The sequence below is a fragment of the Nicotiana tabacum genome, chromosome 1, assembly GCF_000715075.1.
Source record: "Nicotiana tabacum cultivar K326 chromosome 1, ASM71507v2, whole genome shotgun sequence".
In the NCBI taxonomy this organism is placed as follows: Eukaryota; Viridiplantae; Streptophyta; class Magnoliopsida; order Solanales; family Solanaceae; genus Nicotiana; species Nicotiana tabacum.
In genome coordinates this window covers 5,855,467-5,883,367 of record NC_134080.1, presented here as the reverse complement: position 1 = coordinate 5,883,367, position 27,901 = coordinate 5,855,467, and the positions used below count along the sequence as shown (strand labels likewise).

The 27,901-nt window shown below is 37.2% G+C and overlaps 2 protein-coding genes across 2 annotated transcripts; both read right to left on the bottom strand.

Moving 5' to 3' along the window:
• Positions 1–9,262: 9,262 nt before the first annotated feature.
• LOC107782816 (disease resistance response protein 206-like) lies at positions 9,263–18,141 on the bottom strand. The gene is made up of 3 exons (XM_075217792.1): positions 18,082–18,141; positions 14,605–15,149; positions 9,263–9,335 (listed from the first exon to the last, which is right to left on the bottom strand). The coding sequence occupies exons 1-3, from the start codon at positions 18,139–18,141 to the stop codon at positions 9,263–9,265; spliced, it is 678 nt and encodes a 225-aa protein (XP_075073893.1).
• Positions 18,142–23,323: 5,182 nt separating this feature from the next.
• LOC107788397 (dirigent protein-like) lies at positions 23,324–24,185 on the bottom strand. Its single transcript, XM_016610077.2, has one exon. The coding sequence runs from the start codon at positions 24,072–24,074 to the stop codon at positions 23,499–23,501; it is 576 nt and encodes a 191-aa protein (XP_016465563.1). The 5' UTR covers positions 24,075–24,185; the 3' UTR covers positions 23,324–23,498.
• Positions 24,186–27,901: the final 3,716 nt, after the last annotated feature.

Sequence of the window (27,901 nt, the reverse complement as noted above, 5' to 3'; positions counted from 1 at the left end):
CAAAGAGGCAACAAGATACACTATATTAGTACTATCAATAGACTCATAATAAAACAACATAAAGTACCATAAAATCCATAACATAACATAAATACCATACAAAACAAAGTACCAGCAATATAAGAGGTATAGGAAATACGAGAAAGATGTAAGGTATTAATACACAGAAGATAAAGCCCATCATCAGTAGTTGATCAATAGCATCCTAAGACTAATTCCTAACTGGCTAGTCTCACTCTAGTGCGCTGTAAAAAAGACATCACAATTTCCCTAACCTACAACCTTAATGCTCGATCTCCACAATTCCCTGTTTAGGGCCATGTCCTCAGTAACCCTAAGTCGCGCCATATCCTGCCTGACCACCTCTCCCCAATACTTCTTAGGTCTCCCCCTACCTCTCCTCGTACCCACCACCGCCAGTCGTTCACACCTTCTCACTGGTGCATCAGTGTTCCTCCTCTGAATGTGCCCGAACCATCTGAGTCTTGCTTCCCGCATCTTGTCCTCCATGGGGGCCACACCCACCTTCTCTCGAATATCTTCATTTCTAATCTTATCCTTCCTTGTATGCCCGCACATCCACCTCAACATCCCCATCTCTGCAACTTTCATCCTCTGGATGTGTGAGATCTTCACCGGCCAACACTCGGTCCCATACAACATAGCAGGCCTAACCACTGCCCTATAAAATTTACCTTTCAGTAACAGTGACACTTTTTTGTCACATAGGACTCCCGTCGCTAACCTCCATTTCATCCACCCCACCCCTATACGGTGTGTGACATCCTCGTCGATCTCCCCAAACCCCTGAATAAACGACCCCAGGTACTTGAAACTACCCCTCTTAGGGATGACTTGAGAATCAAGCCTCACTTCCACTCCCGCTTCCGTCGGCTCTGCCCCAAATTTGCACTCAAGGTATTCCGTCTTCGTCCTGCTCAACCTGAAACCTTTGGACTCAAGGGTATGTCTCCAAACCTCTAACCTCTCGCTGATGCCGCGTCGTGTCTCGTCGATTAGGACTATGTCATCAGCAAATAGCATGCACCATGGCACCTCCCCCTGAATATGATGCGTTATAGCATCCATCACCAGGGCAAATAGGAAAGGGCTGAACGCAGACCCTTGATGCAACCCCGTAATAACCGAAAAATAATCTGAATCGCCTCCTGCTGTCCTAACCCGAGTCTTAGCTCCATCATACATGTCCTTAATCGCCCTAATGTAGGCAACCGGGACCCCTTTAGCCTCTAAGCATCTCCATAAGACCTCCCTAGGAACCCTGTCGTACGCTTTCTCTAGATCGATAAACACCATGTGGAGATCCTTCTTCTTATCCCTGTATTGTTCCACCGTCCTACTAATAAGGTGGATAGATTCTGTGGTAGATCGCCCCGGCATAAACCCGAACTGGTTGTCTGAAATAGACACTGTCCTTCGCACTCTCATTTCTACCACTCTCTCCCAGACTTTCATGGTATGACTTAGTAATTTAATACCCCTATAGTTGTTACAGATCTGGATATCGCCTTTGTTCTTATACAACGAGACCATTGTACTCCACCTCCACTCTTCGGGCATCCTATTAGTCTTGGATATAACATTAAGCAACTTAGTAAGCCATTCCAAGCCTGCTCTACCCACACACCTCCAAAGCTCAACCGGAATTTCATCTGGTCCGGTAGCTCTGCCCCTTCTCATCTTACGCATTGCCTCCATGACCTCATCGACCTCAATGTCCCGACAATCACTTAGTTCATGGGGGCTGTCGTCGTTCCTCAATTCACCTAATACAATATCCTGATCCCCTTCCTCATTTAGAAATTTATGAAAGTAGGTCTGTCATCTCCTCTTTATCTGGTCATCCCCCAACAAAACTTTGCCGTCCTCATCTTTTATGCACCTCACTAGGTCCAAATCCCGAGCCGTCCTCTCTCTCACCTTAGTGAGTCGGAGTAACTTCTTCTCCCCACCTTTGTTCCCTAGTTCCTCATACAAACGAGCAAAAGCTGTCGTCTTTGCCTCCGTCACTGTCATCTTTGCCTCCTTCCTAGCTACCTTATATCTCGCAATGTTCGCTCTCTTCTCCTCCTCTCCAGTGCTCCCCACTAACCGCAGGTAAGCCACCTTCTTCGCTTCCACTTTACCTTGTACAACTGCATTCCACCACCAGTCTCCTTTGTGGCCACAAGTGCGGCCTGAAGATACCCCTAACACCTCTCTCGCCGCCTTCCTTATATAGTCCGCCGTCGTCGACCACATAGTGTTTGCGTCCCCACTACTTCTCCAAGCTCCCATTGCCGACAACCTTCCTTCCAACTCCTGGGCTTTAACCTTAGTCAAGGCGCCCCACCTAATCCTCGAGCGGCCTCGTACTGACCTCTGTTTCCTTCTTATCATAATACTAACGTCCATCACCAAGAGCCTATGTTGCGTTGCAAGGGTCTCACCTGGGATAACTTTGCAATCCTCGCACAACCTTCTGTCGCATCTCCTAAGGAGGAGATAGTCAATTTGAGTCTTCGCCACCGAACTTTGGTAAGTAACCAAATGCTCCTCTCGCTTCGGAAAACTCGAGTTTACAATCACTAGATCGAATGCCTTGGCAAAATCCAGCAGTGAGATGCCCCCTCCGTTCCGTTCCCCGAAACCAAAGCCGCCATGCACCTCAGTATAACCACCTGCAGACGACCCAATATGACCATTGAAATCCCCTCTTATGAATAACCTCTCGAAAGGCGGAATACTACGAATAATGTCATCGAACCCTTCCCAAAAACGCCTTTTAATCTCCTCATCACAACCTACTTGCGGTGCGTACGCGCTAACGACGTTTAAAGTACACTCACCCACCACCAATTTAATAGTCATTAGTCTATCATTCACACGCCTAACCTCTACCACCGACTCCCTAAGATGGCTATCTACTAGGATACCCACTCCATTCTTACCCCTCACGACTCCAGAGTACCACAACTTATACCCATCCGCGTTTCTCGCCCTCGATCCGACCCACCTAGTATCCTGGACACACGCTATATTAATCTTCCTCTTCTGAAGGATCTTCGCCAACTCTATAGACTTACTTGTTAGCGAACCTATGTTCCATGACCCGATTCTCAACCTATAGGCGCCCTTGCCCCCTCTACCTCCCCTGCCTCCCGACCCACCCCCTGACCCCGAGCCCACTCTTTGCCCCACACTCTGCCCCACCTGAGGACATGCCTTTAATCTATCATCCCAGACTGCCGCCACTACACCTACGACAGATCTACAAAAGACTTGCTAGTGCACCACAGACAACGAATCAAACTAGAAGGAAAAAAGTGACTACCTGTACACCTATTGAATGATTTAACTATTGTGAACTAAAGTAACATCAATTTAGCTAACACCAAAAGGAAAACAGTAGAACGGGAGGTACCAATTCCCGAGAACTAAATCTGTGTTGATTTGCAGCCCTCGATATACTTGCAAGCTCACGCACTGCTTCCCACCGCCCTTTGCTGACGCTCGTCCAGGTTGCTCTCCTTTGCTAGTGCTCGTGCGCCCAACTTGTCTCCAACCACTTTGAGACTTTCCCTGAAAACACAAAAAACACCACGACCCAAAAACCAACAAGGGCTATCACCGCTACCACTGGTGTAGCACCGAAAGTAACTAGCAGCCGAAATTAACTGAAGAAAACCAACAAGCAAGCTTCTGAAATAGGCGAGGAGATCCGGCAACATAACAGCAACAAACCGATGACCAAACGAGAGCAACTCGATAGCAATGGACAACAATTCAATCCGCCAAATTCCAGAAATTCTTAAGCTAAAATCAGAAATCAAATTAGCAAAGAAACAAATTGGGTATGAAAAATTGAAGATTTACATGGACATAATTTTGCCCTCGATCATTATTATTATTATTTTTTTTACTTGATTTTTTCTTTCAATTGGGATAATTGCTAGTACAAGATTTCAAATTCTAGACCAATTCTTTAAAAAGGATTTTTCAGTTAAGGAAAATGAAAAGTATTAGTACAACTAATCACTACCAATAAATGTTTAAATTTAAGCTGCTATGATGTGAAATTGTGAAGTAATGTACAGAAGTTTAGGTTTGCTTTCGCATATAATTTCCCGACAAAGAAAAAGAAAAAGAAAGTTGACCAGACCAGAGAGGGTAACAAAAACGTAAAATTTAATACATAAAATACGCAGCATTTTCTGAATATTAGATGTGCGTAATTAGCATTTTTTTTAAATACCAAACGAGGTTGAACTGAGAAACAAAATAAATTAGTACTCCAACAAGTAAGTAGGTTGGCTTATTCGTTACACCATGGAACGTATATATAATATAGTGTCTATACACAGGGCCAGAGCTAGAATTTGACCCTTGCGGGTTCAAGATTTTAGTCATTTTAAGTTACTAAATTTTAAATTATTAATTTATATATATTTAATGAATTTCTTAAGATAATTATAAGATATGGATTAAAATTACTGGATTCCGTCGAACCTGTAATGTAAAAGCTAGCTTCACCTGTCTAACCGAACAATTTCCTGCAGGAAACAAGTGGTATACATTTTTTGAAATTTAATTTAATATAACTTTCTTACATATTTTAAGAAAAAATTAATTTATGTACACTAACAATCATTATAATTTAACTTGAGATCCTCACATTTCACTAAATTTCGATGACAAAACAATATGTTTGTCACATGCCAGCCTACTAGTGATATTGTTCATTTTGGGCCTAGGCCTGCGCAACTTTAAAATGCATTATTAGAGTCTAAGGTCTGTTTATTTATATATCCAACATATCTATCGTATTTTTTCTTAGTGTCCTTGTTGAGGTTTTCCCTACTACTGTTCAAGGTTGCACGCGGAGTGACTCTACTACCATATGCAACAATCCAGCCCACTGATGATATTATCTGCTTTGGACCTAGGCCCGCACGACTTTAAAACGCGTCACTAAAATTTAACAATTATCTAGTTATATTAATATCAAATTTGCCTAGGGTGTCACAATGCTAAAGCCTTTCCGTAGAATATAATATTGGGTTAGGAATATGGAGCTTTCTTCAAATGTACTTATCATGCTTTTGCTGATGCAAGTCACGTTTATCATCTGAGTTATTTTTTCAATTACTATCGATTAAGCATTAGCAGCTTGCTAATTAAGGTCATAAAACTACGTACTGATTGATTAATTCAAATAATAAAAAGAAAATATCAAACGTCATTGAAAAACCAGAAAATTTCGTTTTTATCACCAGAAGAAAATTAAAAATTCCAGTTCTTGATATTCTGAGGTGGGATTACAGTAAAGTCATATAACTAATTTTGTCACATTTAAGTAACTGTCTTTTACAATTATAACAGTAAAATCATAAATTTTACCCATTATAACAGTAAATTAGTCACTCTGACGGCTTGGCGGGTAGGTTTTGTTCTTTTATAATATGTAAAATATGGTGTACTTTGAGATTATATATAGTAAGTCAAAAATTCAGTTAACTCTAATGTAATAAAAAATTAATTTTGTGTCGATTTTATTGTTATAGTGAGTAAAATTTAATAATTTTAAAATAATTTTACCCTTTGCATTCTTCTCCAGCTCTTCTTTTCTCTTTTTGTTATATTTACTGTCTCGTACTTAATCTCCATGTTTTTCCTTAAGAGCCCTTCTTTTTCCTTATTTGCTTCATCAGCTTTACCCAATAATTGAGTGGTAAGCTCAAATTATTTGCTAAATTTGCTGTTATTTTTTTTGCGAATGATCTTTTAATTTATAGTTGGCTTTTCAAGCAGAAAAGGAAGTTAACTTTTTATATAAATTTGCCATTCTATAAACCAAATCCCCCTCTCTTTTTTCTTTCTTTCTTTCTTCTGGTATTAAGATTAATCACTTTGTGGAACTTGATTTGCTTTACCTAAATCTGCACATCTAATTCTCTTAAGTTCTTCTCAGAGTGTCAGTCTTAATATTGGATATATTTTCTTAATTGATGTCAACTTTTGTTTATTAGAACATTTTAATAGTATCAAGTCATGCAAATCCATCATAACGTGGGAACAATTGAATATAATAGATAGAATGAAGATAGTAGGGGATCTGTCATGACATGTTAACAATTGAACAAGATATGTAGAATAAAGACAGTGACAGTCATGTCAATTCGTTATGACTCGTAAACAATTGAATAAGATAGGTAGAACAAAAATAATACTAAGTTATTGTGATATTTTATACTTCAATATCATACAAGAAGGGTGTAATTTGTGCGGTGCCTAATTTTTGTGTGCACTAGATTATAGAAAGACCTGATTCTTCTATGCGTTCCTTACACTACAGTTGCGGAATAAATAATGCAGAAAGTAAAGACACAAGGATTTTTACGTGGAAAACACCTAGCTCAAAAGGTGAAAAAATCACGACCTACTACGCAGTAGGATTTTTCCAAATACTTCAATACAACTATGAGCTAACAACAAAGTTTACAAACTCTTGCAAACCTAAGGATTACCTCTAACCCTTGTAGCAACCAGTCCCACATAGGACAGTTCTTGACCATGTGGTTCTTTTTACAACATTTGAAGCATCCATTAGTCATCTGTAAACGATCTCTTCTCCTATCCTACCATAAGATATAGTAGTGATCATTGGATAGTGGTGGCCTAGTGGTGAATTGCTCTTTATAGTTTTCAGGTAGTGCACTCATCTTGATCTATTTCTAAGGTGTTAGCCTCTTCAAGGATAATCTGCTCTGATACCAATTGATGTTTTATACTTCAATGCCACGCAATGGGGGAGGGGTGATTTGTGTGGTGTCTAATTTTTTGCATGCACAGATTATAGAAGGACATGGTTCTTCTATGCGTTCCTTACACTACAGTTGCGAAATAAATAATGCAGAAAGTAAAAAACACAATGATTTTTACGCGGAAAACATCCGACTCAAAAGCTGAAAAAACCACGGCCTACTACCCAGTAGGATTTTCTCCAAACACTTCACTACAACTCTGAGCCAACAACAAAGTTTACAAACTCTTGCAAACCTAAGGATTACCTCTAACCCTTGTAGCAACCAGCCACAGGCTGTTGCGACTGCTTCAAGTTAATTCTAACTTGAACAATACAATTAGAGTTTACAACCTCTTGCAAACCTAAGGATTAACTCTAACCCGTATAGCAACACGACACATGTTATTGTGACTACTTCAAGTTAACTTTAACTTGAAAAATACAATTCAGGTACCTAGTACAATTTGCTTTTTAGAAAGCTTAAAGGTACAATTTAAAACGCCTACTACACTTTGAATTAGAAATAAATAAAGACACATAAAACTCTATGGAGCTGGTTCTTCAATCTGGTTCGTGTAGCTTCAGGATCACACTCTTAAATCTCATAAGAATTGCTCACAAAATACCTTGCTATTTTACTCTCAATTCGTGCTTAGCTTCAATATGTGTGCATTACCTGTAAAAGAGAATAAAACTGATATTTATAGAGTTAGTATAATAAGGATTAACTAGAAATCTAATGCTTTACTCTTACTTGGTGGAAGAGTTCTAGTTATCTTCAACTTCTAACTCTTTCCTTATCTTGGATAGAGTTTTCTTCAAGTAAGGAGTCCTGCTCCTTATCAAATATGCAGCCTTTTCATTCAGGGATTATCAGGAATAACCACTTATACTTATTCCTTTCACGTGCATGCCTTTTGCTTGATTCTGCCGGTCACCTGTGTACACTGTCCATAGACCTGATTCATGCATGTGTTCCTTTGTCAATCATCAAAACCAAAACCGTTCAAGTCAATATATTGCCAATTTGTCATGATTCGTGAACAAGATCATTGAACAAAATAGGTAGAATGAAGATAGTATCAAGCTATGTCAGTCGATATAACTTGTGAACAATTGAACAAAACAAGTGCAATGAAGACAGTGACAGTCATGTCAATATGTCATGACTTATAAACAATGAAACTAAATAGATAGGATAAATATAATACTAAATCATCGTCAATTTGTGATGACTTGTGATAATTTAAGAAGCGGACTTTGATCATGAGAAGAGTGTACATTAGCTTTTCGATACGGCTGTTGCACTTCAATCTTTTTTGAATGAGATCTGCTTACCATTTACTTATATTAAAAAAAATGCTCTCCTTTTGTCTGGTTCATTAAGCTAACAAAATAAGGAGAAGGATTCAGAAGTTTGTTCTCAATCTTGAATGTTGCCAAAGTTGACGACTCCAACCAAGATGGGTTGACGGAAGATATCGAATACAATCAAATCTCTCTATAATAGACGTATTTGTTTCGATATTTTTTGGATGCTATAGTGAAGTATTGTTAGAGAGGACATATATTATAACAGAATATTAAAGATCAGTTTCGAGGAAAAATTAGTTTTTATAGTGAATGGTAAAGATGCAATTATAAAGAGGCCCAACGGTATATGTTGATATTCCAGCAGCTTAAGGCTATTATTTTAGCTCAAAATTTCATTAAACTTAAAACGATCATTTTGGAAGGAGTCTCGGAGCAATGGTAAAGTTGTCTCGTATGACTTATAGGTCACGGGTTCGAGCCGTGGAAGAAGATGCTAATGCTTGCATTGGGGTACGCTATTTACATCACACTCCTTGGGATGCAGCTCTTCCCCGGACCCTACATAAACGTGGGATACTTTGTCCACCGAACTACTCCTAAATTGATCTTTCTGCACAAATTTCTAAAGAGGGAACAGAATAATTAGCGACGCAAAATGATCCTATTTGTGCAAATCTCCCTAAGTTAAACAGCAAGTGAAACAAATTTGTTTGCTGAAACAATAATAAAGTTGCTCATCAAACCATCTATATATCGTACTCCTTACATAGGAAACCTTATTACGTACTAAAGAAAAGAAGCGAAAGAAAACATAAGATTAGGCGGCATTAGTTTAATGGTTTACCTCAAAACTAAAATAAAACAAAATATAATGAGGACAAATTAATTTGCCAAAAGCAAAAAATTATTCCAACGATTTTATATCATGCACTATGAAGGCTTATCTTAAATTGAAACTTCCGTGCAAAAATAGAAGGCTGAAAAACAATCAAAAACCACACAAATACAACTCATCAAAAAACACAACAAAATAAAAGTCGAGAAACAGCTCTTGACCCTCAAGTTGAGGTTATCTTTCAACAAAGGACTGCAAATATAAATGATCAAGAAAATGAGACGCGAACTAGAGTAATTTCCAACACTCTACAACTTAATGTGAACGCGAAGTCGAAAATAAACACTTCCTTCAAATGCATCAGTGCTCAAAGTGGCTATTGTGGGGTCCAGCCCCATTTCAAGGAAGAAATTTTTTTCCTTCCTCACTTTTGTCAAAGTTGGTAATAGCACCGGCCCACATTTTTGTTTTCTGTAAAAAATGGCACGCTGCAGAGATGAAACTGTCAAATGAGATAGGTTGTATTCTGCCTATAAAATGAGAGCTCTCATTTTTATCATCACAATCTCAGAAGAAAATATATCTGAGAGCTAGAAAGAAAGAGTGAGGTTTCACAGATATGGTATAAGAAAATAGTCTGTGAAGAAAATAGAGAGTGTGAGCAATATTGTAGTGAGGTGAAATATCAAAAGAGGGTTATCTCTTTTGAGTATTGTAGTGGTCTTTGTAGTATTTTACTCGGGCCTACAAAGTGTAATTTCCTTACTATAGTGATATCAGTTGCTCCTCTCGGGGTCGTGGTTTTTCCCTTATTCAGAAGGGTTTTCCACGTAAAAATCTTGGTGTCATTGTTACTCTTTTATTCTTGTTAATTACCGTATCTCGGTGCTACATTATTATTCCGCTTTTATTACTGTGAATATTATTTTGGTAGGGGGTTTATTCCCAACAACTGGTATCAGAGCACAGGTTCTGCTCGTTCACTGAAATACTATTCACTGTCGGTAGTACTATACTTGGTGAAAAATAAAAATGTCCGGAGTAAAGTACGAGGTAGCAAAATTCAACGGAGATAATGATTTCTCAACATGGCAAAGAAGGATGAGGGATCTGCTCATCCAACAAGGATTACACAAGGTACTAGATGCTGATGCCAAAAAGCCTGATACCATGAAAGCTGAGGATTGGGCTGACTTGGATGAAAGAGCTGCTAGTGCAATCAGGTTGCACTTATCAGATGGTGTGGTAAATAACATCATTGATGAAGACACTGCACGTGGAATTTGGATAAGGTTGGAAAGCCTATACATGTCCAAAACGCTGACAAATAAATTGTACCTGAAGAATCAGTTATACGCCCTACACATGAGTGAAGATACGAATTTTTTGTCACATTTAAATGTGTTTAACGGACTAATCACACAGCTTGCCAACCTCGGAGTGAAAATCGAGGAAGAAGATAAAGCCATCTTGCTATTGAACTCGTTGCCATCTTCATACGATAATTTGGCAACAACCATCTTGCACGGTAAGACTACTATTGAGTTGAAAGATGTCACATCGGCCCTTCTACTCAATGAGAAGATGAGAAAGAAGCCTGAAAATCAAGGACAGGCTCTCATCACAGAAGGTAGAGGCATGAGTTATCAAAGGAGTTCGAACAACTATGGTAGATCCGGAGCTCGTGGGAAGTCAAAGAACCGATCCAAATCAAGAGCCAGAAATTGCTACAACTGTGATCAACCAGGTCACTTCAAAAGAGATTGCCCAAATCCAAGGAAGGGCAAAGGTGAAACCAGTGGCCAGAAGAATGACGACAACACAGCCGCCATTGTGCAAAATAATGATAATGTTGTCCTCTTTATAAATGAGGAAGAGGAATGCATGCACCTGTCAGGTCCAGAGTCGGAATGGGTGGTTGACACAGCGGCATCTTACCATGCCACACCGGTAAGAGATCTTTTTTGCAGATATGTAGCAGGTGATTTCGGCACAGTGAGAATGGGTAACACAAGTTACTCAAAGATTGCGGGGATTGGTGACATTTGTATCAAGACAAATGTCGGATGCACATTGGTTCTAAAGGATGTGCGGCATGTACCTGATTTGCGGATGAACTTGATCTCGGGAATTGCTTTAGACCGAGATGGATACGAGAACTATTTTGCGAATCAAAAGTAGAGACTCACTAAGGGATCATTGGTGATTGCAAAGGGAGTTGATCGTGGCACGTTGTACAGGACAAATGCAGAAATATGCCAAGGTGAATTGAATGCAGTACAGGATGAGATTTCTGCAGATTTGTAGCACAAAAGAATGGGTCATATGAGCGAGAAGGGATTGCAGATTCTTGCCAAGAAATCACTCATTTCTTATGCCAAAGGTACAACGGTAAAAACTTGTGACTACTGTTTATTTGGTAAGCAGCATAGAGTCTCATTTCAGACATCGTCTGAAAGAAAATTGAATATACTTGATTTAGTATATTATGATGTTTGCGGCCCAATGGAAATTGAATCAATGGGCGGTAACAAATATTTTGTTACTTTTATTGATGATGCTTCGCGAAAATTATGGGTTTATATTTTGAAAACCAAAGATCAGGTGTTTCAAGTTTTCCAGAAGTTTTATGCTCTAGTAGAAAGAGAGACGAGTCGAAAGCTAAAGCGTCTCCGAAGTGACAATGGAGGTGAGTACACTTCAAGAGAATTTGAAGAGTATTGTTCAAGTCATGGGTTTAGACATGAAAAGACAATTCCTGGAACCCTACAGCACAATGGCATAGCCGAGAGGATGAACCGCACCATTGTGGAGAATGTGAGAAGCATGCTCAGAATGGCTAAACTGCCTAAGTCATTCTGGGGTGAAGTAGTTTAGACAGACTGTTACCTGATCAATAGGAGTCCATCAGTTCCGTTGGCATTTGAAATCCCAGAGAGAGTTTGGACCAACAAGGAGGTGTCCTACTCGCATCTGAAGGTGTTCGGTTGCAGAGTTTTTGCACATGTACCAAAAGAGCAGAGAACAAAGCTGGATGATAAATCTGTTCCCTACATATTTATCGGATATGAAGATGAAGAGTTCGGGTACAGACTGTGGGATCCTGTAAAGAAGAAGGTCATCAGAAGCAGAGATGTAGTCTTTCGAGAAAGTGAAGTTGGAACTGCTGCTGATATGTCAGAAAAGGCGAAGAATGGTATAATTCCTAACCTTGTTACTATTCCTTCTACTTCTAACAATCCCAAAAGTGCAGAAAGTACGACCGACGAGGTTGCCGAGCAGGGGGAGCAACCTGGTGAGGTTATTGAGCAGGGGGAGCAACTTGATGAAGGTGTCGAGGAAGTGGAGCACCCCACTCAGGGAGAAGAACAACCTCAACCTCTGAGGAGATCAGAGAGGCCAAGGGTAGAGTCATGCAGGTACCCTTCCACAGAGTATGTCCTCATCAGTGATGAGGGGGAGCCAGAAAGTCTTAAGGAGGTGTTGTCCCATCCAGAAAAGAACCAGTGGATGAAAGCTATGCAAGAAGAGATGGAATCTCTACAGAAAAATGGCACATACAAGCTGGTTGAACTTCCAAAGGGTAAAAGACCACTCAAATGCAAATGGGTCTTTAAACTCAAGAAAGATGGAAATGGCAAGCTGTCAGATACAAAGCTCGATTGGTGGTTAAAGGCTTCGAACAAAGGAAAGGTATTGATTTTGACGAAATTTTCTCACCTGTTGTCAAAATGACTTCTATTCGAACAATTTTGAGCTTAGCAGCTAGCCTAGATCTTGAAGTGGAGCAGTTGGATGTGAAAACTGCATTTCTTCATGGAGATTTGGAAGAGGAGATTTATATGGAGCAGCCAGAAGGATTTGAAGTAGCTGGAAAGAAACACATGGTGTGCAAATTGAATAAGAGTCTTTATGGATTGAAGCAGACACCAAGGCAGTGGTACATGAAGTTTGACTCATTCATGAAAAGTCAAACATACCTAAAGACCTATTCTGATCCATGTGTATACTTCAAAAGATTTTCTGAGAATAACTTTATTATATTGTTGTTGTATGTGGATGACATGTTAATTGTAGGAAAAGACAAGGGGCTGATAGCAAAGTTGAAGGGAGATCTGTCCAAGTCATTTGATATGAAAGACTTGGGCCCAGCACAACAAATTCTAGGGATGAAGATAGTTCGAGAGAGAACAAGTAGAAAGTTGTGGCTATCTCAAGAGAAGTACATTGAACGTGTACTAGAACGCTTCAACATGAAGAATGCTAAGCCAGTCAGCACACCTCTTGCTGGTCATATAAAGTTGAGTAAGAAGATGTGTCCTACAACAGTGGAGGAGAAAGGGAACATGGCTAAAGTTCCTTATTATTCAGAAGTCGGAAGCTTAATGTATGCAATGGTATGCACTAGACCTGATATTGCTCACGCAGTTGGTGTTGTCAGCAGGTTTCTTGAAAATCCTAGAAAGGAACATTGGGAAGCAGTCAAGTGGATACTCAGGTACCTGAGAGGTACCACGGGAGATTGTTTGTGCTTTGGAGGATCTGATCCAATCGTGAAAGGCTATACAGATGCTGATATGGCAGGTGACATTGACAACAAAAAATCCACTACTGGATATTTGTTTACATTTTCAGGGGGAGCTATATCATGACAGTCTAAGTTGCAGAAGTGTGTTGCATTTTCAACAACTGAAGCAGAGTACATTGCCGCTACAGAAACTGGCAAGGAGATGATATGGCTCAAACGGTTCCTTCAAGAGCTTGGATTGCATCAGAAGGAATATGTCGTCTATTGTGACAGTCAAAGTGCAATAGACCTTAGCAAGAACTCTATGTACCATGCAAGGACCAAACACATAGATGTGAGATATCAATATATTCGTGAGCAGGTGGCGAACGAATCTTTACAGGTCAAAAAGATTCACACAAGCGAAAATCCTGCGGATATGCTGACCAAAGTGGTACCAAGAGACAAGTTTGAGCTATGCAAAGAACTTGTCCGCATACACTCAAACTAGAAACTGCGAAGTTACCTCCTTCGGGTGAATGAGACTGGAGGGGGAGATTTGTGGGGTCCAGCCCACATTTCAAGGAAGAAATTTTCTTCCTTCCTCACTTTTGTCAAAGTTGGTAATAGCAGCAGCCCACGTTTTTGTTTTCTGTCAAAAATGGCACGCTACAGAGATGAAGCTGTCAAATGAGGTAGGTTGTATTCTGCCTATAAAATGAGAGCTTCGGCTCTCATTTTTATCGTCACAATATTAGAGGAAAATATATCTGAGAGCTAGAAAGAAAGAGTGAGGTTTCACAGACAGGGTATAAGAAAATAGTCTATGAAGAAAATAGAGAGTGTGAGCAATATTGTAGTGAGGTGAAATATCAAAAGAGGTTTATCTCTTTTGAGTATTGTAGTGGTCTTTGTAGTATTTTACTCGGGCCTACAAAGTGTAAATTCCTTACTATAGTGATATCAGTTGTTCCTCTCGGGGTCGTGGTTTTTCCCTTATTCAGAAGGGTTTTCCACGTAAAAATCTTGGTGTCATTGTTACTCTTTTATTCTTATTAATTACCGTATCTCGGTGCTACATTATTATTCCGCTTTTATTACCGTGAATATTATTTTAATAGGGGGTTTATTCCCAACAACTATTCCTCTAGCCATAAAAAATCACCAGTTCCACCAATTACTGAAATGTCCCTAGTTTTGTTCATCAAAAGGTCATGGCCAGCAAAATTCAAGCTTCCTTTATAATCTGTATTATTAAACACAAAAGAGAAACCAAGCCAAGAACTAAAAGTGTCCATTTGATCGTAAAAATACATGCCTTGTGCCCTTCCAACTGGGGTTGAGTGTAAATTATTGTCTAGTGTAATTGGATCATCAAACACAATTAAGTCCCCAAAATTGTTAGGACTTGCCATTATGGTCCTATTGCCCCATTCTGGCGCGCCAATTATGGTTGAAGTCGCATTTTTATAATTTTTGCCATTATAAACAATGTCGTGAAAATAAAATACCATTTCCTTACAAGGAGCGCGAGCACGACGAGTGTAGCTCTGTGCAGAAATGGAGAGAAGAAGAATGCATAGAATTATAAATAATGACTTAGAAACTATTGTTATACAAAATTTGGGAGAGAAAAAGAGCTCTAATTGGCTTTGTGAGTAGTGGGAAGGACTTGCTATTCTTGGTCTCTTTATATAGAAGAGTGTGTGTGTGTTTTGATAAAATAAATTAAAAAATACTAAGGTTTTGGATTATTAAACACCATGCTTCCAGAATAAGGATAGTGATGTCTCAACATTAATTAATTTGTTTTATTAATTAACCCTACATTTAATAAAAATATTCATCATTTCCGACCTTTGAAATGCTTTCCATCTGTTGAACCTGCTTTCAGCTAATACAGAGCTAAAATATTGTAACTAGTGTATATTAATTATAGGTTTGATGATTAATTACAGTATTACATGGAGTAACGTTGAAGTAAACAGAGTCAAGGTTTCTTGTGTTGCGGAAGCCAAATGTATATAGTGTGAATGAGTCACAACTACTATACCAAAAATTATAACAGCAACTAAATAATAAATAAGACAACAATAAAAGGAACACCAGAATTTACGAAATTCGGCCAATTTTGCATACTTCTTCGGACACAACCAATATTTTATTCCACTCCAAAATTACAAGTGAAATAATACTAAAAAGAGAAGATACAAATGCCTTAAGAAGATGGGGAGGCAAATGAGAGGTGTGTTTAAATCCTAAACATTAGGCCTCCTTTTATAGGGAAAAATTCCCAACCAAATATGTCAAGCCACCGATGTGGGTCTTTGACATTCAACAAATCTCCACATTGGCAAAATTCCACATCTTCAATTTTCTCTCCATAACAAATTTTGATTGTGTCTTCATCTTCAATCTTTAGTGTTAAATAATATTGATCAAATCCAAACAATGTTGAAACTTGACTGCAGTCACCACTTTTGTTAGCATATTGGCAGGATTCTCCATAATATGAATTTTCTTCACCGTTGCTCCATCTTCATCTATGATTTCTCGTGCGAAATGATACCGAACATCAATGTGATTCGTCCTTTCATGATAAACTTAGTTCTTCGCTAATTGAATAGCACTTTGACTATCACAAAAAATTGTGATACTTTTTTGTCCAATACCAAGCTATTTAAGCAACCCCTGAAACCAAATTGCCTCCTTCAAGCCTCTGTAATAGCCATGTACTCTGCCTCTGTTGTAGACAAAGCAACTGTTGACTGTAAAGTAGACTTCCAACTAACTGGTGTCTTTGCAAAAGTAAACACATAACCAGTAGTTGATCTTCGTTTGTCCAGGTCACCCGCAAAATCTGAGTCACAATATCCAACTACAGACTGATTGCATTCCTACTCAAAAAATAACCCAACATCTACAATATTATGAATATACCGTAGAATCCACTTCACAGCTTGCCAATGCTCCTTTCTTGGATTATGTATATATCTGCTAATAACTCCAACAGCTTGTGAAATGTCAGGTCTCGTACAGACCATTGCATACATCAAGCTACCTACATCATTTGCGTATGGTACCTTTGACATATACTCTCGTTCAGCTTCTTCTTTTGGCAACATAGTAGTACTTAGCTTGAAATGGGGAGCAAGTGGAGTACTAACTGGCTTAGTCTTTTCATCTATGCCAAAACGTTGTAGTAATCTTTTCAAATATTCTTTCTGAGATAAACAAAGTTTCTTTGAACGTCTATCTCTTATTATCTCTATGCCAAGAATTTTCTTTGCCTCACCCAGATCCTTCATCTCGAACTCCTTCTTCAGTTGAATCTTCAACTTATCAATTTCTTTCGAATTCTTGGAAGCTATCAATATATCATCAACATATAGGAGAAGGTATATAAAGGAACCATCTTTAAGCTTGCGCAAATACATACAATGATCGTACTTGTTTCTCTTGTACCCTTGCCGCAACATAAACTTGTCAAATAATTTGTACCATTATCTAGAAGATTGTTTCAATCCGTACAACAATTTTTCAAGTTTGCACACCATATTTTCCTTTCCAGCAACTTTGAATCCTTCTGGCTGAGTCATGTAGATTTCTTCCTCTAAGTTTCCATGTAAAAATGCAGTTTTTACATCCATTTGAAATAGTTCTAAATCCAAATGTGCTACCAAAGCCAACATAATTCTAATGGAGGAATGTTTTATAATTGGAGAAAATACTTCATTGTAATCAATTCCCTCTTTTTGAGCATATCCTTTGGCCACCAATCTTGCTTTGTAGCGAACATCTTCTTGGTTAGGAAATCCTTCTTTCTTTGCAAATACCCATTTGCACCCAATTCCTTTCTTTCCCTTCGGGAAATTGGCCAATCTCCATGTATGATTCTGATAAAGGGACTATATTTTATCATTCATGGCAATCTTCCACTTATCTTCTTCTGAACTTTGGACTGCGTCTTTATAAGTGGTAGGAATATCATCAGTTACAATTGAGGCGGCACAAGCAACCATCTTTATAAGACGAACATGTTTTGTTATTGTCCTTTTTAGCCTACTGGTTGCTATTGATTCAAGTTGTTGTTGAGGTTCCTGAGTTGGAATCTCCCTCTCTACTGGCTCTTCTTCCAGAGGATAATCTTCATTTGTTTCCTCCTCTGCTTCTTGTGTAGGAATAATAAATTTTTCCTCAAACTCCACCTACTTAGAAGCACCCACATTTTGTTTGGTATCTTCTGTTACCTTATTTACCACAACATATTAATCAAAGGTAACATCCCTGCTGAATATTACTTTCTTTGTCATAGGACACCATACGCGATATCCTTTGACTCCAGAAGTAATCCGCATAAAAATAGCCTTCTTTGCCTTTGAATTAAATTTTGACTCTGTCACATGATAATATGCAGTTGAGCCAAATACGTGCAAAGAGTCATAATCTACAACAGGCTTTCCATACCATTTTTCAAATGGTGTCTTGCCATCAATAACAACAGATGGTAAGCGATTAATGAGGTGACATGTATATGTAATTGCCTCAGCCCAAATTCTTTGCCCAAGCCAGTATTGGACAACATACACAGTACCTTCTCCAGCAAGGTCCAGTTCATACGTTCTGGCACTCCATTCTGTTGTGGTGTATGTCTGACAGTAAAGTGTCAGATGATGCCATTATTTTCACAGACCTTATTGAAATGATTATTTTTGTATTCACCTCCATTGTCTGTGCAATACACTTGATCCTCCTGCCTGTTTGATTCTCCACCATCGTCTTCCATTTGAGAAAAATTCCCAACACTTCATCTTTTCTCTTCATTGTATACACCCACACTCTTCGGGAAAAATCATCAACAAAGGTTACAAAATAGTGCTTCCTACCCAATGAAGGTGTTTTGGAAGGACCCTAAACATCAGAATGTACATAATCCAAAATGCCTTTAGTATTATGGATCGCTGTACCAAATTTAATCCTTATTTGTTTTTCTTTGACACAATGCTCGCAAAACTCCAAGTTGCAAACCTTTACTCCCTTTAACAATCTTTGATCTGATAGAGTTTTCAAGGATTTTCCTCCAGCATGTCCCAAACACATATTCCATAGTCTGGTTGCTTCTGCCTCTTTTTCGTCACTGGATGTTACTGTCGTTATCCCAATAACTGTACCACTGCGATAACGGTACATGTTATTATTCTTCCGATTGGCCTTCATTACCACTAGTGCACCAGAGCATACTCTCATCACCCCATTTTCTGCAATGATTTTGAACCCTTTTGATTCTAGGGCTCCCACAGAGATGAGATTCTTCTTCAAATCCGGTACATATCGAACATCTGTTAATGTTCTGATCATTCCATCATGGTTCCTTAAACGTATTGAACCAATTCCATATGAGGTAAGAGAGCTGTTATCCGTTGTATGGATGACTCCATATTCTCCTTCTTGAAAATCCACGAACCAGTCCCTGTTGGGACACATATGATAGCTACAAGCCGAATTCATCAATCATATGTCTGATGATGTTGATGACTCTGTTGTAACTAATAAGAAGTCTGAATCATCACAATCAGCTACATTTGAATCCACAATGGCCTTTCCATTGTTATGTTTGGCCTTACTCTTCAATTTCGAACAGTCTTTCTTCCAGTGCCCCTTTTCTCGACAAAAGGCACATTCATCTTTGTTGGTTCTAGATATTGACTTGGATTTTCCCTTCTTTGTCCTCATTTGGTTTTGAGAACGACTCCTCACAACCAGTGCTTCTCCTTCTCCGTCCTTTTGTTTTTCTCCCTTTCTTTGTTCATAGATGTACAAAGCCGAATAAACTTCTCTGAGAGAAATTTCGTCATTCCCATGGAGTAGAGTAGTTTCAAGGTGCTCGTACTCATCAGGAAGTGACCCCAACAACATCAAGGCCAAGTCACCATCATCAAAAGTTACATCCTTCTTTTGCAAATTTGTGACCAACTTATTGAAACTGGTGATATGTTCATTCATCGTGATAACAGGAACATAAGTGAAGCGAAACAATCTCTTCTTCATGTACAATTTATTTTGACTGTTTTTCTTCAAAAATTTATCCTTAAGTGCTTTTCATAATTTACTTGCAGAAGTTTCCTTTGTGTATGGATATTTTTGCTCTCTAGCAAGGTAGGATATAATGGTACCGCAAGCAACACGGTTGATAATTCTCCAATCTTCTTCTCCAATAACATCTGGTCTCTTTTCTTCAATAGCAAGATCTAGCCCTTATTGAAAAAGGATATCTAGAACCTCGCCTTGCCACATCCCAAAATGTCCTGACCCGTCAAAAATTTCTACCGCAAATTTCGCATTTGACACAATTCTATAAGCGAAGATGCCAATGATGACGTATTATTGACACTTGATGTAGATTCTTCTTATTTATTGTCTCCCATCTTTGACACAAATATTATTTAATAGCTGATGACACAAATCAAGATTATATCCTTTTTAGCGTGGAAGATCAGAATAAGCTGGAACCACAGAGCATACTCAGACAGAACCTTGACTCAGTTACCAAGATAAATCTTTTCTGATGTGGAAGATCGGACTATGCTGCAACCACAGAGCATACTTAGGCAGTACCTTGGCTCTGATACCAATTGTTGCGGAAGCCAAATGTATATAATGTGAATGAGTCACAACTACTATACCAAAAATTATGGCAGCCACTAAATAATAAATAAGACAATAAGACAACAATAAAAGGAACACCAGAATTTACGAGGTTCGGCCAATTTTGCCTACTTCCTCAGACACAACCAATATTTTATTCAACTCCAAAATTACAAGTGAAATAATACTAAAGAGAGAAGATACAAATGCCTTAAAAAAATGAGGAAACAAATAAGAGGTATATTTAAATCCTAAACATTAGGCCTCCTTTTACGGGACTTTGACATTCAACACCTTGATCACACTAGTAATGTCACAAATTCGTTGGATTAGGAGAGGAAACTTTGAAATATTCCTTAATTCAAGTAAATGTACGTATTTTACTTCCATAAACAGTATTTCAAGTAGTAATTGTTATAGACTTGGGTTAACATTCAGTCCAGTACACTTCCATCCAATATGTTTAGGCGGAATATTGGATTTTTGACAAGCGTTACAGTATAATTTTAGTGGACGAGATTTATCTGACTTGAACTATAATTAACTTTCGTCTCTCACTTGTCCACGAATATTCAAAGTAACAACAATAACAACTCAGTGGAATCACATAGGTGGAGTCTGGGAAGGATAGTACGTAGGGATATTCCTACAAATTTAATTTGTGGCTTAAAGCCAAACTTTATGAGATCCCTTAACTTTTTTTTGAAAAAATATTTTTATTTATTTAAAGTCTATTTTTCTAGTTTTTTCATATGCAAGGTTATTAATAATTTTTTTATAATCAATTTCTCCTAATAAGTTTTTCTCAATTGACAATGTAGCCAATTAATTTAATCTCTCTTGAGACATTATTGATCTTAGATAAGATTTTATCAAGTTTAATTTTGAAAAACTTCTTTCTGCTATAGCAACAATAGCAAGAATTATTAACATTATTCTATAAGCAATATATGTATTTGGAAAAGAAGCAAATCTTTTCATTTGATTGAGTATATCAATTAAAATATTTTTTTTCTAATTGTACTATTTTTCCTAACACTTTTAATTTAGAAAATAAATCTAAACCATCAATATCAAATTGATTATTATGCTTTAAGGAATATTCAAGATTAATTAAGGCAATATTTTTTTCAAATTTTCATCATCTAGTGATCTTAATATTTTACCGCTAAATAGAAAATCAAAAATATTTTTATATGCTTCGAATTGTTCAAATCTATTTTGAAGTAAAAAAATAATAGATTTGTCTATTATATATAAAAAGTAATCAACTCTAAAGGACTCTTCGAGAGATTTTGAGATTTCATTAACAACATTCTCATCAAATTGTTTCTACCTATATATCACACGTTTCTTACAAAATTCGGATTCAATATTCATTTCAAATGAAATTTCTTTGACAGAAATTATAGGAGTTGCAAATCCTTATTATCTATACATGTTAAAAAAAGAAATCAAACCTTTTCACCTTGCAGAAGCTTTTTTTAAACGTATATGTAGCCTTTTAGGTGTAAAATAATGGGCCCCCACAAATGTGGGGTTTAAAGCAGTTGCTATATATACTTTAGGGAAGGGTCACCCCTGTATGTACGCAGACCTTATTTCTACCATGAAAAAGAAGAGAGGCAGTTTTGGATAGACCCTCGGCTCAGGTAAAATAAAAAGAACCAGTAGATCCATGAATATTCAAAGCCAATGAAGGAAATCATTCCGTAACGTGATCTTGGATAAATGATAATGCTACAGCAAAGTATGAAATATATAGTGTCCTAATGATAGCAGGGTGTTCTGTGTACATAATGTCATCTACATATAGATTAAAAATCTTTAATTTACAAGCCTGAAATTGTAAAACATTTTTCAAATTCTTTAGAGAAATGAAGTTAGGAAGTAAAACAGAAGCGAGCCATTATTTAAAGTGACAAAAGAGAAAATGAAAACTGATAGATGAAAGGAAAAAAAAAAAACATTAGGAAGCTAAGTATTGACTTTGCATTAGGAAGTTGATTAGCTAAAATTCGGGTATGAAGTTGATTAATAAGTGTGTTAGGCAGTTAAGATGTCAATTTAACAGAATATCAGGTTAGCCTATAATTTAACAAAGAAAAAGTTGACCAACAAAAAAAAGAGAGAAGTTAAATCTTGTCTAAGCCAATAACAAAACCTTAATATTAAAGCAAATACTATAAAATTCCCCTTTTTTTCTTCTTGTGAAGATTCGACGTAGGTAAGCAAGCAGGTTTTTCTGATTACCCAATATGTTTGAAACTAAAGTAATCAGCTAATAAGCAGGAATTTTGTGACACCCTGGGCGAATTCCATATCGATAAAACACGGGAGAGATATTAGATATATAAGTAGACAAACTTTAAATTCTAGTAACGTATTTTAAAACCGTACGGGCCTAAGTCCAAAGCGGACAATATGATCTGGGCTGTCACAAATTTTGACTTATTTTATTACAGTACCATATGTCTAAGCTTGGACACTGGTGGGAAAACAAGAAAAGAGGAGATTCTATGAGCATGGAAAGTTAAATCAACTATTTATAATTTAACATTTTATAGTGGGTCAATTGTACATTTTCATTAGCCTATTAATCAATTTTATCATAAAAATTATCTACAAATACTTTATAAGTGACATGATTGTATTAAGGAAAAAAGTCCAAAATTTCCTTGAATTTTGTGTAATAGTTCAAATTTGTTCTTAATTTAAAGTTGGGATCAAATATAATCCCGCTGTTACAAAATTAATCAAAATATGCCTTAATTACTAAAGGAAGAAGCTTTCCAACACATGAGACTTTGTAAAAGTATAGATTTTCTTTTTTATTTTTCACCCGTTATTTGGTATCTGTATTGGAACCCGATTATATTCGGGTTCGCGCCGCGTAAGGCTCCATTCAGAGGAAAGCGCTCCCTACCAAGGATTTTTCCATATCCTAGGCTTAAACCCGAGATCTCTGGTTAAGGGAAGATCAGTCACATCCACTAAACCACATCCTTTGATGGTAAAACAACAACAACAACAACAACAACAACAACAATAACCCAGTAAAATTCTACAAGTGGGATCTGGCTAGTTCAATATAATTCGGAAGATAGGGGTATATTTTACCTTAACTATTAACAAAGGGTAAATTTGAACCATTTCGCAAACCTCAGGATAAATGTGTATTTAATACTTTTACACTATCAATACAAAAAAACTTAAATTGAAAATTAAATGTTGCATCTTATTTGACAAAATTCTTGGATGTTTTAACCAACAATAAACCCTCCAAAATAAAGACAAAAACAACCAACCTCTTCTCTTTCTCCCACATAAAAAAGAAAAAAACAAAAAAAGAATGCCAACAATAATAACAACAATAATAACGTCTAAAATTATTACCAGCACTCATAAAGTTTAATATCAACACGAAGTCGAAAATAAACTTCACCCTCAAAGGCATCAGTCCTGAGAGTAGCAATTCCTCTTGTCATGAAAAAATCACCAGTTCCACCAATTACCGAAATATCCCTAGTTTTGTTCATTAATGGATCAGCTCCGGCAAAATTAATACTACCCTTATGTTCAGTAGAATTGAAAACAAATGAAAACCCTAACCATGAAGTGAATATTTCTTTTTTATCATAAAAATAAAAACCTTGTGCTCTTCCAACTGGAGTTGAATGAAGGTTGTTATCCAAAGTAATTGGATCATCAAAAATAACTAAATCTCCAAAATGGTTTTGTCCTCCCAATTTTGTAAAATTTCCCCATGCTGGAGCTCCAACTATAGCTGAAGTTGCATTTTTGGCATTTTCACCATTGTAGATTATGTCATGGAAATAAAACATTAGGGTTTTACACGGGTGGCGAGCGCGTATTTTATTGGCTGATTCTACTATAGAGAAGTTTATGTGACAAAGAAGGAAAAGGAAAATTAAAATGGCCATAGAATTAGATTTCTTGGTTGCCATATTTGAGAGAATTATCCAAGAATTGGTTGGAAATGAAGAATTTGAAGGTTGAATTTTTAATCTTGAGTTATATATAGGGGGATTTCTTTTTTAATTTCTTCCAAGGGTTGTCTTGTAACAGAAAATGGTCCAAAATATTAACAAGCTTGGCTTTTAAGGGATCTAAAATGCCCATTTAGTAGACGTAAAAACTAAGGCAAATTTCATGGATATTGTTTTTTTTCTTATATTTAAGTCTATATCAGATGAATATTTTCTTGGTAGCTATAATCATTTTTTATATGCAACAGAAACATAAAGGTATGTCTTATTTCCATGGCAATATCGGATTGGATTTCAAGCCATGTCTACGAAATCAACCACAACAGTTTTTCCTTTCGTTTTCCAACAAATTAGTGTAAAATTGCAGTGCTGAAATATCACGCAATTACATTGAAGTTAGTATAAAGGATTTTTACTTTAATCGTGTATAATTTATTTTTGGTCTATTCGAATTTTCAGGTTATCATATCTTGTTTATTATAAACAGTTCGGATAATTTGACGTGATATTATATTATATTATATTATATGTAGTTTGATGGTAGGCTATTACTATGTATTTTGGCCACTATTTACACTCTAATTTGCTGTACTTTACTGATATTTGAGTGTTAAATGGTACTTCCTCCGTTTCAATTTATGTGAACATGTTTGACTACGCACGGAGTTTGAGAAAAAATGAAGACTTTTGGAATTTGTGGTCCTAAACAAGTCAAAAAAGGGTCCAGAATATTTGTGTGATTATAAAAGCTTCTCATTAAGAGTAGAATTATAAGTTTAAGCTAAATTGTTTCCAAATTTAGAAAGGGGTCATTCTTTTTGGAACGGACAAAAAGGAAATAGGTTCACATAAATTGGAACAGAGGGAGTATGTAAATTTCTCTAACTGAGCACTTTATGCTTTGCTGGAGCAATACGTGGCTACAATGAGGTTAGGGAGCTTTTTTTGAGCTAATGTGGAGCATTGAAGGCCAAGTAAAAACTTATGGAGTAAATTGAGAGTTCGTTCGAGGATCAAAGGAGGTTAGTGTACTTAAAAAGAAGAAAAAAAGAAGAACGAAGAAGAGTGAAAAAAATTGCCTAGGTGCGCGGCCGCGCACTAGGCCACGCCAGTCAAGCAGAAACTGGCCAAAGTGCGCGGCCAGATGCGCGGTCACCTGCCCAGGTGCGCGTTCGCGCAAAGAAAATATATTCCAAGGCTAAAATTGTGATTCCTGAGGCGACTTCCCTTGACCTATATGAAGCCCAGCTCGTCCAAAAAGAGGGTATCTTGGATTATAGGAGAACTTTGAAGGCAAGAACAAGCAAGGAGCAAGACGGAAGATTCGGAAACAAGTTTTTATCTTTTTTCTTTCCTTTTTCTATTATTGGTGATGAATTCTTATATTGTAGTTTTGAAAACAATTATGAATAGCTAAACTCTTTATTCTAGGGTTTGATGGAACCTCTTGGAGGAAGAATTTTTGTTGCGTTTAATATAAATTTGCCATTGAATTTTATCTACTTGTTCAACTACGTGATTATTGTGGTTGATTGAAGGGCCATCAATCGGCTATGCCTATTTAGTGTGTACTACTTGGAAAATGGTACATATTTAGGTAGTTGTTGAACAACATCACTCCTAACACATATGAGGGATCAATATCGAGGGTTTAAAGGTGGGATTAGGAATAACGAAACATTGGTGCGATCTTAGTGAGCGGTGAATTAGTGCTAGCTAGCGTAGTTCGGATGAATACATTTAGTAAATTGTTGTATTTGCTCGGAAGAGAATTACGAAACCTAAAGTGCTCACGATCGGTAGAGAGTATCTAGGCAAATTTATAAGAGACGTAACAGAGAGGATTCCGATAAGAGGGGAAATCATAACCCTAGACCTTTCCAATCTTGTCTACAACATTTGCTTTGTTAGTAATAAAATTACAACTTTTTAATTACCTTGTTGTTAGTTAGTAAATACTCAACTCATTATTCAATATTTTTGGAAGTTGAGTACGTGAATTCTTCCGCAACTAGCAGTTGTGATTAGTACGTTAATTCCCTGTGGGATTCGACTTTGGACTTGTAAACCGGATTATATTTGCAATGATCGCTTAGTCCTTTTTATAAGGCATAGTTGGGCGTGATCATAGTTTCAGTACACTTAACATAAACTCCTTATTAGCTAGTGTCAAGCTCATGAAAAATTGTAGAAACCGACACATAGAGATATACTACTAGAAATTCGGCAAAAATCGACCGTGGTCAAAAACTGATTTTTAAAAAAAAAATTATTTTTTTTATACGAAACCGACTAACTTTGGTTGGTTTTCTTTGGCGCAATAATGCGGGAAACTATTTTTGAGTCCCGTGAAATTTATTTTTGAAGAAACCAACCAACTTTGGTCGGTTTTTCATTTAAAATAAATTAAAATAAATATTAAAAAAACTGACTGAAATCGGCCGGTTAATTCGGTTGGTCATTTTAAAAAATCGACCGAATTCGGTCGGTAATTTTGTTTTTTAATAAAACCTACCGACATTGGTCGGTTGTTTTCGTGCGAAAATACAATTAAAGAGTATAAATGAAATAAAAGACAGTCTTAAAACAAAATGTACCAATGGTCTAGTGGTAAAATACAATTAAAGAGTATAAATAAAATAAAAGACAGTCTTAAAACAAAATGTACCAATGGTCTAGTGGTAAATAAGTATCCTGCCACAGTACAGACCCCAGTTCGATTCCCAGATGGTGCATTTTTTAATTACATAATTAAAATACCGACAGACTTTAGTCGGAAAAAATTGACCGACTTTGGTTTTTTTCGGCAATTTTTTTGTTTTGAATTTAATTGACCGACCAAAGTTGGTCGATAGGCCCTTCCGACCTTCAAAATATCGATCGCATGTTAATGATCGCGTTTTGGATAGTTATTGGCCTTTACCGACCTACTTTGGTCGATTTTTTTAGACATTTTTTTTTTCGAATTCCTAGTAGTGATAGAATTGTTAAATAGGACTTAACCATAAGGATTGTGATACAATGATTAGAATATCGTCATTCTTTTGAGATCGAACCAGACTTGGACCTTGCGCGATATTATCACGACCCTAAACCTGGACCCGATCATGATGGCGCCTCTCGTGAACACAAGACCAGCCGACACTTCCCATATCCAATTATTAACAATTAAACCATAAGAAATAAATCTAAAGCATGATAATATAATCCAAAGTTAACAGATAATAGCATAATTCGCGAAAAATAACCCAACACAGCCCGATACCGGGGTGTCACTAGTCATGAGTATCTACAAGTTCTAATACAAGTCTGAGAAGTCTATAAACTATTACAAACTGTCTGATAAAGCGATAGAAATGATAAGGGGGAGAAACACGGGACTGCGGATGCCAAACAGCTACCTCGTGGACTCCAAAATCTGTCGGGAGCTCTCAACTCGCACTAGCAGGATCCGCAACGCCTGAATCTGCACACGGGGTACAGGGAGTAAAGTGAGTACTCTAACTCAGTGAGTAATAATCATAAATAAAGACTGAAAGCAGGAAATCACTTAAGGCACAAAAGCATGCTATAATGAACCAGTAAAACCATTTAAAACAGTAAACCAGTGAAAGATAGGTAAAATCCTTTAACCCAAAATTTACTTCATGAAAAGCCATTTTCAACAATTAAGCAGGTAATGTTACAGGCAAATAAGAAAAAGATAAACACATAAGGGTTCGACCCTCGGGCACCATGTCAACAAATCTGCCCCTCGGGCAACATTTCAGAACAGTACCAATCCC

What these genes read in the sequence shown, in the direction of transcription:
- LOC107782816 (XM_075217792.1), bottom strand. Translation starts at nt 18,141, where the DNA reads ATGGCATCATCTGACACTTTACTGTCAGACATACACCACAACAGAATG. An exon ending in ACAGAATGGAGTGCCAGAAC is followed by an intron (nt 15,150 to 18,081) that starts GTATGAACTGGA and finishes TTCTATATAAAG; the next exon opens with AGACCAAGAATAGCAAGTCC. An exon ending in GATTTTTTATGGCTAGAGGA is followed by an intron (nt 9,336 to 14,604) that starts ATAGTTGTTGGG and finishes GCTGGACCCCAC; the next exon opens with AATAGCCACTTTGAGCACTG.
- LOC107788397 (XM_016610077.2), bottom strand. Translation starts at nt 24,074, where the DNA reads ATGGCAACCAAGAAATCTAATTCTATGGCCATTTTAATTTTCCTTTTC.